Source organism: Malurus melanocephalus, unplaced genomic scaffold (assembly GCF_030028575.1).
Source record: "Malurus melanocephalus ecotype Western Australia unplaced genomic scaffold, MMel_1.1 scaffold_1529, whole genome shotgun sequence".
NCBI classification, from domain to species: domain Eukaryota; kingdom Metazoa; phylum Chordata; class Aves; order Passeriformes; family Maluridae; genus Malurus; species Malurus melanocephalus.
The window spans coordinates 9,777-19,301 of record NW_026624761.1 but is presented as its reverse complement, the minus strand read 5'-3'; the positions used below and the strand labels follow the sequence as shown (position 1 = coordinate 19,301).

General features: G+C 48.3%; 2 protein-coding genes across 2 annotated transcripts in view; both read right to left on the bottom strand.

The window, feature by feature from the left end:
* PTGER3 (prostaglandin E receptor 3) overlaps nt 1-854 on the bottom strand; it is a 7,099-nt gene extending 6,245 nt beyond the window's left edge. The window contains exon 1 of the mRNA XM_057388057.1: nt 12-854. Within this exon, the coding sequence (XP_057244040.1) occupies nt 12-824 (813 nt within the window). The 5' untranslated portion in view covers nt 825-854. The remainder of the gene's footprint in view (nt 1-11) is intronic.
* A 1,858-nt stretch (nt 855-2,712) lies between these two features.
* ZRANB2 (zinc finger RANBP2-type containing 2) overlaps nt 2,713-9,525 on the bottom strand; it is a 10,019-nt gene continuing 3,206 nt past the window's right edge. Inside the window, exons 5-10 of the mRNA XM_057388058.1 lie at nt 8,896-8,972; nt 8,435-8,572; nt 7,511-7,683; nt 5,549-5,635; nt 4,070-4,234; nt 2,713-3,553 (exon numbers count right to left, since the gene is read on the bottom strand). Of these exons, the coding sequence (XP_057244041.1) occupies nt 3,490-3,553; nt 4,070-4,234; nt 5,549-5,635; nt 7,511-7,683; nt 8,435-8,572; nt 8,896-8,972 (704 nt within the window). The 3' untranslated portion in view covers nt 2,713-3,489. The remainder of the gene's footprint in view (nt 3,554-4,069; nt 4,235-5,548; nt 5,636-7,510; nt 7,684-8,434; nt 8,573-8,895; nt 8,973-9,525) is intronic.

The window sequence follows — 9,525 nt, the reverse complement described above, 5'->3', positions numbered from 1 at the left end:
GCCGCACGTACCAGCAGCGGTGACCAGCAGGCCGCCAGCACGCACATGATGCCCAGCAGCTGGATCAGCGTCTCGGTGGTGATGCGGCCCCACTGGGCCCCGCTGGGCGCGGCGGTGGCCTTGGCTCGGCAGCGGGACACCAGCGCCTCGATGGTGGCCAGGTTACAGGCGCCGGTGACCAGCAGCGCCAGCAGCCCCAGCGAGGCGAAGGCGGCGGCGAAGGCTCTGCTATCGGCCGTGCTGATGAAGCACCAGGTGCCGGGCCATTGCAGAGCGTAGCGGCCCAGCCCGGCCAGCGGCAGCAGCGCGAAGGCCAGCCCGGCGGCCCAGATGGCGAGCAGGCAGCGCTCGGTGGCCCGCGGGCTCATGTGGCTCGCGTACCAGTGCGGGGCGCGGATGGCGAGCGCCCGCTCCACGGCCATGGCGCTGGCGATCAGCAGCGGGCACAGCCCGAACACCGTCATGCTGAAGCCGAAGAAGTCGCAGAGGCGGCCCGAGGGGTCCATGGCGGCCCAGGGCCGGCCCGACAGGTACACGGAGATGACGATGGGGCTGGTGAGCAGCTGGCCCAGCATGTCGGTGAGCGCCAGCGAGCCGATGCACAGCAGGAACGAGCGCTTCCTGCGGCTGCCCTTGGCGCGGTAGCTGCGGGACACGAGCAGCATGGCCAGGGCATTGCCCACGATGCCCGTCAGCATCATGGTCAGCGGGATGGCCACGGACACGGCGCTGCCGCGCTCCGCCGCCCGGCCCGTGCCGTTCCCCCGCGGGGCCATCCCGCCCGCAGCGCTGCCGTTGGGTGCCCGCTGCTGCCAGGGGCTCATCCCGGGGCCGGGGGATCCCGCATGGAGCGGCACCGACGGCACAGAGCGGGCACAGAGCGGGCACAGAGCGGGCACCGAGCGGATACCGAGCGGGCACAGAGCCGGGAGCGCCCGCGGACACAGCGCCGCCGCTTTATGGGAGGGACGGGCGGGATCCGCCCCGGGGCCGGGACAGGGCGGGAGCGACAGCGGGCAGGGCCTGGGGAAACGGAGAGGGGATGGAACCGGGCTGCGGGAACGGGAACCGGGCTGCGGGAACGGAGCGGGGATGGGAACGGAGCGGGGATGGAAACCGGGCTGCGGGAACGGAGAGGGGATGGAACCGGGCTGCGGGAACGGGAACCGGGCTGCGGGAAGGGATCGGGGATAGAAACGGAGCGGGGATGGAACCGGGCTACGGGAACGGAGAGGGGATGGAAACGGAGCGGGGATGGAGCGGGCATGGAAACGGAGTGGGAACAGAGCGGGGATGGGAATCGGGCTGCGGGAACGGTGCGGGAACGGGAACGGTGCGGGAACGGGAACCGGGCTGCGGGAAGGACGGAGCGGGGAAGGGAACAGAGCACCAGGAGCCCCAGGAGAGGCTGAGGGAGCTGGAAAGGGGCTCAGCCTGGAGCAAAGGAGGCTCTGGGGTGACCTTGTGGTTCTGCACAACCCCTGACAGGAGGGGACAGCCGGGGGGGTCGGGCTCTGCTCCAGGGAACAGGAACAGGAGGAGAGGGAACGGCCTCAGGCTGGACAGGGCAGGGGGATCAGGGAAAGGTTTTCCTGTCCCCAGAGGGTGCTGGCACTGCCCAGGCTCCCCAGGGAATGGTCCCAGAGCTCCAGGAGCGTTGGGACAGCGCTGCCAGGGATGCACAGGGGGGATTGTTGGGGGGTCTGGGCAGGGACAGGGGCTGGAAAAACGATCCCTGTGGCTCCCTTCCAGCCCAAGATATTCCACGATTCTGTGAAAACACCCTGAAGTTTTGCAAAAGCCCATTTACTGTTGAAACTAAAAATTATTTTCAGTACTTATAAATAATTGCAATGTGAACAGGTGGGATGCACGGGCCAGGTGGGGTCACACATGGCACGGGGTCAGTGAGGGTGACAGGGAAGTCCCGAGTGTCCCCAAGACACAGCAGACGAGCACGGTTGACTCACAGGTTTTATTTACACTTGTCTACAGCATCATTTTGCCTTACATGTTCTCTAAGCCAAATGAACCATCCTCCTCCTCCTCCTTTGCCTGTGGCCTATCAGTTGCTAAATTTAAAACCTCTCATCTGTTAAGTACAGCAACAATTGGAATACAAAGCACAAGAAAACCCAAGGCTAACAACAGAGCGTCTACTTGATCTGGTTTTACAGTTTAGTTGGACGTTGAAGTCAGAGGCACAGTTACAGACTAACCTGCTCTTGTGCAACCTACACACACTTAGCATGGAAATTAGAAAAGAAAGCATTAAAGAAACTGCATTTTTTTTTTCTGCAAAGAGATTTATCAAAATACCTCTACACCAAAAACATTTCACTTCTAGACCAGTCCGTAAGACRTGGCTCAAAAAAAAAGAAAAAAAAAAGAGAGAGAAAAAAAAGCAGAATGGAGTTTTTTCAATTTTGCTCCGTTTGTTTCTGTGCAATTTATCAAAACAAGCAGCAAATCTGGCAGTTTTATTACTGAAATAAATGCAGGTATATTGCTCTTGGCTTGCTTAAAAAGAAAAATTTTCCTTACCATACTTACCTTGTGATGGCACTGAAGAAACTTAAACCTTTCTTAACCAAAYGGAGCTCAAGAGAGACCAAGTTTTATACTCAAATGGATTCCATAAAGCATTTTAAGCCATAAATTATGTTGAAGGGAAAAAAGAATGATCGATGAAGAACACGTTGAAGATGCCAGAACTTTCTAGACAGTTTATTCCTTCTCAGTTTTAAAGAAAAATAAAATTGAGATACCTTGAAAATTTTAGTCAGCCCCAAAGGGAATTTTACAGGCGGCCTGCGGAAGCTTCCCTTGATTCCAAGGAGCCAGTTCCATACTCCTCCAGCTCAAGAGCAGATCCCAAATGATCCGTTTGTAAGGAGGGATCACGGAGTCCGGGTCTGGAAACAGCCACAGCACTGTGCTGGCTGCAAACGTCCTCACTGCCCAGGAATGGAGGTTAATTCCCTCTGTGGAATCATGATGGACTGGGGGGTTGAGCTGCTAAACAGGGGTGTCCATCTGCACTGGGACTGCTACGTGGCAAAAGAAAAAACTGCTCAGCCTAAGGCTCAGTGCTGGTACCAGCTGAGCCCAGCCCTGCCCCTGCTGTGGTCCCATGCTCTGGAAAACTCACGGCTTCCTCCTCACACAAAGAGCTGTGCCAGGACATTGCCAACCTGCTCCTCCATCTGAGGGAGCCAGGAATGGAGGAACTGATCTTCAAAAATAATAAACCCCCGCCCCAACACCGCAGAACTTCCCCCTGTGCCGGGGGGGTTTATGGCTTAAAATGCTACTGCACGTTTGGGTGATGGATGAACAAAGCTGCAGTTTGCCAGAAAGCCAGGACAGACATGCACCTCTACTAGCAGATTGAGCACTTCTGACCAAGTAAGACACCAACTTCTTAAAAATGTCTCATGCACTGACTGGAATTTTGGTGGGTTTTTGTAAATGTGAGCTTTTTCTACATTATTTCTTTTTAGAACTCGTACGGGAACCGGAATGGGAGGATCCGGAGGAAGATCTGCGGCGTCTGCAAGATACAAATGGAGAAAGCATGCACAGAAATGAGCTCCAGTTCATCCTGGCACCCACTTTGAGCAGTATCCTACCATAGCTGGAAGCCAAGTATAGCTCATAGGGGCCTTACAAGAATATACAAGTAACTTTAAGCCAATAATTTAATAATAAAAATCTAACTTTAACACTGAGAGTAGAATACAGTTTCTAAATGCAGTATTTACTTATGAAAATAATTCAATAATGAACATATTAACACTGTCACAGACTGGAAGAAGGGTGAGCCAGGTCTTTCTAYAGAACATGCTCCAACCAGGAGGGATTTCATTGGGAGGGGATTATTTTTAAAAAAAAAAACAATTACAGAGGGGCTAACARAAGTAAGAATAGGACAAGTGAGGACACTACTTTTACTATGAGAACAACTGCTCAGATTCAAACRTTTCCCAGTGAATCTCAATCCTTGGATAACTACAATAAACCATCACACATTTCAATACAGCCATTCTTATTCTACATAAACCCAAACCTTTCGGGTGACCGTGATCTCGAGCGCCTTTTTTTGCGATCACCAGAGGAAGAGGATCTAGAGCGGCTCCGCTTCTTGCCTCTCTCGGGGGAAGACGAGGAGCGAGAGCTGGAGTAAGATCTTTTCCTTGGGGTGGAAGACCCCCTGTAGGACCTGGAGCTGGATCTTTATTGATTGAGAAATAAATCAGATTTAATTCTGGGATCATGGAGAAGGCACAAAGAACAAGCAGAGACAGTTTTCAACAACATTCACTATTCTGTTTACACCAGGGGTGAGGAAAATCAACACGAGGGGTTTTCATACTTACTCTGCCAAGAACACTTCTACTGCCACGGCAGTTTTCCTAAGAAATGTTGCTAATAGTGTTTCCTGATAAATGGACCACCAATGGTSTGGAAAGCTCTTCCCAGCATTCACCAAAATGAGCCGTTTTGGCAAAAAAAAAAAAGCACTGGGAAATGGCTGGGAAGTTGCCTCTGTAAGGACCTTCCTCCACAGCGAAATTCACACCTCAGGATAACTTGGAAACCAGAGATCTAAAGCTGATTTAGATCCATTTAAAACCACGGCTCAGTTTATCTTAATATTTCACACTGCATGTTCATCTGACCAAACAGGAACAATCCAGCTGTTAAAAAGATCTCAAACTACATCTGTAAAACCTTCCTCAACCAGAATACTGCAAAAAGCCTCTTAGAATATATTTAAAAACATCTCCTGGAATACAGAGCTCCTCTGGTGGGGCACAGGGACCCTTTTTCTCCTCCCAAAAGCACAAAATCCATTCCATTCTGACCCTCACAGGATAAACCACAGCACATCCCTGCTACCAAAGGGTGGTGGCACCATTTGTGATTGTTCTTCCCAAYTCAAGCTTCCTTATTTAGAGTTTTGGGATTCTCAGCATGCATGGAGAAGGGACAGCTCCTGATTCCATCACAGAGGGAACGTTCTGCCAGTGGAGTGTTTGTGCAAGGACACCTCCAATGTGCTTTTGTCCCTGTCCAGGTGAGTGAGTGCCCCACACAAATCCCTCACACTGCTCTCAGCCTCTCCCTGCATTTCCCTGCAACCCCCTGGGTTTATATGGAACGGCTGCACTGTCTTGTGGAAAGTGCAGAATGATCACTGAACACACAACCAGAAATACAGTGGCATTTACAAAGTTCCTCCAGCTCAAGCAGCACCAGTGGAACCAGGAAAAGCCCCCAAATGCCTGCAGCAGGGAACCATGCACTCAAATCCTTCTTCCTCCACTGCAGCTCGGTGGCGTCCACTCATCCAGCCTAGGCCAGACTTAACCTCCTGCACCACACGGCTGGGGTGCCAACATCTGGTGCAGAGAGCCAGCAGCTCTGACTTCCAAGATAAAAAGCAGTTAATGTTTGTGTGAGCAGCACAGCCTGACGCAGGGATCAAAGCAGTTGGTGCCTCTGCCCTTCTGTCTGTGCAAGGACAGGGTGGTACCTCATTCACCTGGATTTGGACCCACGAGATCGCGACTGCTCCCTCGAGCTGGAGCGGGATCTTGATCTGGAACTGGAAGAACTCCTGGAATGGGACCTGCAACAACATGGGAGATCTTTTTCCAGTGTCTGACTGGCATTTAGGAGTTACTGCTCCTGAGAGCAGCAGACATGAGGCAGCAACACAGTCTGAGTCCCTAAAATGCCAATCCCCTCCTGCCCCCAGCATCACCACTGCACATTTTAAACCAGACACTTTTACACAGCAAGATCTTGCATTTAAAACATTATCAAGTCAGCTTTAGATATGGTTCCTAAAACAAAGCACAACAATGAAACAGGACTGCAGTTACTTGGCAGAAAGRAATAACTTCATATYTATTCATTATTTCATGAAATCAATGCCTGAATTTGTGCCTTAACTGGAAARCCATCAGTTTCCTTGAAAGACAGGAAGGATGAGAGCCTTGGGACTGGTCAGCTCAATTTTTCCCCAGCCAGCTCTCACAAGCACTTTGTAATCAGCTTCAAATTTCCATCAAGAATTAAAAATTAAGCAGTTAAGTTGGGGGTAAAATACAGCCATATCCAACACGATTTGTTAAGTGGCCAAAATGATTTCCCAAKTTTTCACTGATGGATTTTCTTTAAAGCACAAACCACAAGAGAAAGTTAACAGTGGCAGCAGGCTCCAGCAATCACTGCAAATGAAAGCACTGTAAACAATTTCTAATAATATTTTCAGGAAAAATACATTTTACTTGCTCTCAAACTCTCAGTTTATATTGTTACCATGACTTTCTCATTTGACTGGGCAGGACACAGCAAAGTCAACATTTCCTAGCTTGAAAATACATTTAAACCTTTTTAAAACCTCCAAAATAGCATTCACAAATGACAACTGATATTTCCAATTATCTGTAGCTAGAAAGTTCAAGAAGAAGTTGAAATTTAAGACAGGACAAGTTATTTTTTATTTCACTGTTAGTATTTGTGAATTAGTGATCAAATTTATGGGCAAGTGAGGCTGCTGAGTGTCTTTGGAGCCTCCCACCAAAGAACTGTACTTCCACTGCTCCGAGGAGTGAAGGAGGGGAGGCTGAGGAACAGAAGAGGCAGCAGGATTTGGGCAGTGACAGCACTGAGAGCACAGAGGGGCARTGATAAAGCTGGGAAGATTAGAAGAAATTTAATATTCACATAGATGAATTTAATAAATGACCCTGGGAGATTATTGTGATTAATCAGGATGCTCCTTGTGTGAGCTGTAAGGCAGCTCAAAAGCTCCAGTATTAATGACATCACCCGATTTCAAAGCATTGACTGAATTGTTAATTTATTACTGAATTAAAAAAGTAATGAGASAGCTTAAGTCTGCCCAGCAGACCTTTGTGTGGTCCCACAAAAAGCTTCAGTGTTATTAGAGAATTCCAGGCTGGTTTAGGTTGGGAGGGACCTTAAAGCCCATCTTATTTCACTGATCCACGGGCAGGGACACCTTTCACCAGACCAGGCYTTGGACACTGCCAGKGATGGGGAGGTTCTGATGGGAWTCTTMTGACAACACTGCCACTGCATTTAAAGTTCTGTCATTTGCCATTAAACCAAATTCAAGTTTCTGATCTTTATTCCCAGAATATTCCCACTGTGTCCTTTCCCTGCCTCTCCTGCCACCTCCTCTCAYTCCTGCARTGCCACCCTCTGTTYAAYTACTGAACCACACACRGCCAGCAAGCCTGAARAACCTGAAAATAAATGACATTATTCAATTTATTGGAAGGATTTAATCAAACACAGAACAAACAACAATGCCCACGGAGCCTCCCACGGCTCAGGCASAGCATCACCACCCCTGCAAACGGAGAGTTATGCACATCATTAACTACAACTGTAAAGCAATCAAGACAAAGTAAATAAGGAAGTCAGATACTGACATTTTGCCTGGCGTYACCCTGGACCTGTACCCGTTTACCTGGACCTAGACCTTGAGCTCGAGTGAGAGGATGAGCGCGAGGACGAGCGCGAGTGGGAGGAGCGGGACTTGGAGCGGCTGCGCCTCGGSGGCTTCTTCTTCTTGTTGGTGTCCTCCTCCTCACTGGCGTCCAGGTTGTACTTGGACAGGTCAGCATCATCTTCATCCTCGTCCTGGGAYACACACACAGCACACAACACACTCAGAAAATGATTTACTTTCCCTTCAGTGTTTACTTATTCCAGCATTTATCTCGTGCTGCTTTCCGACCTTTGAAAATTGAACTGAATTTGATGAAACCCCACAATTGGGGCTTCAACCAAAGTAATAAAAACCCTGCAACACACCCCATTATTTAATGACATTAATAGGAACACAAACACCTTTTTACCACTTTAAATGAATTTTCACAATCCCTAAGCAGGGCCCAACTCTGCAGAGACACGTCTCATATGCAAAGTTTGTGACTCCTGTGCAAAACATGACCATCTGCACRTGTCTCTGCAGGGCTGCTGTCCAAAGACGTGGAAAATTCAATAAGTGATGCTCATATAGCTCAGAAAAGATGAAAAAAAACCCCTCAGAACATTTAATTTAATTTTATAAAAAATAAATCTGATGTGGTTTTAAAAGCCAAAGAAGAAAACTCAAGAGCACTGGCTATACAAGGTAACCACACATCCAGGTTTCAAAGAAAGATCTTGGAATTTTGTGTTCTGATCTCAGATAAGCTTGTAATCTATGATTTAAGAMACTGCCCATTTTTGAGTGCAGGTATTCAGAACAAAGCAGAGCTTGTGCACATCTTTTCCAGCAGCGCTGGGCACCATTATTCCCAGAGTTCTGCTCTGCAGGCAGCTGAAAACACTGAGCAGCACTGAAATCATGATTAAAAACTGCTCTAAAAACAACAAACCATCCTACCTCATCCAATTTATACTTGGAGAGATCTTCATCCTCATCCTCCTCATCCTCCCCCTCAGATTCCTTATCTTCCACTTCCTTCAGGATAGAGGCGGGACCCACAGGYTTCCCACGGTACTTTTTCTTTTTGCGCCCAAACTGAGGAATTTTATACCAGGATTAGAACAGGATTTATTCAAAAATAATCAAAAGTGCATTTTTTGATAACATTTCTATAAGAAAATAGAAGTCATCATAGAAGAAAATAAACAGTCATCAATTTAAAACAAGATCTTGCTCCAAGGAAAAGCAGAGCATAATGGAACATCAATTAGCGACAAGAAATTTTTAAAAAGATGTTTGCTGTTGGGACAGTGAGACTCCACAGAAAATGGGAACTTGAACATTTTGAATTTCAATTCTATGGGATATCCTAAAAAAACACAAGAATCTCTCCAGAGTAATCCCTGCCCTTCTCTTACCTCATCATACTCCCCGTCGGACTCCTCCCGCTCTATGTATTCCACGTTCTCCCGTTCATTGAATCCTCCTCCATAGCCTTGAGAAAARGGCAAAACAACACCACAATCTGGAGCTGCACCAAACTCAGCTGCCTGGAGCACATAAAYGTCCACAGGGGCTCTGGAAACCCTCGTGGAATTATAAATCTGAATTATAAAGGACGTTAACAGGATCTCAGGAGGAACATGAATTGCTCCCACACACGCTTATTAAATGCAGTTCCTCAGAAACCCAATTAAAAAAATGGATTAGGACCCACCAGCAGCACAGCAGCAGGAATGTTTCAAGGAATGGAAAAAGAATTAAAAATGTTTCTGGATTACAGCTGTGTTGAGAAGCAGCTTCCCAAAGCTCCTGAAGCTGCCTTGGGGTGGGTACACACAGGGATGTTTTTAGGGCTGGGATGGAGGGCACCACCTCAAAAACCAAAATCCCAATTTCTGCCTTCAGAATCCTCCCATTCCTTCTCACAACAGAATGGAAAACTTCAGGGCTCATTTCCATTCCAGCTGACTTTGCCATTTACTGCAGGAGTGTGCAATGTGCTGGGGCCAGACTCAAATAATTAATGAAATATTAAATATTGGAGA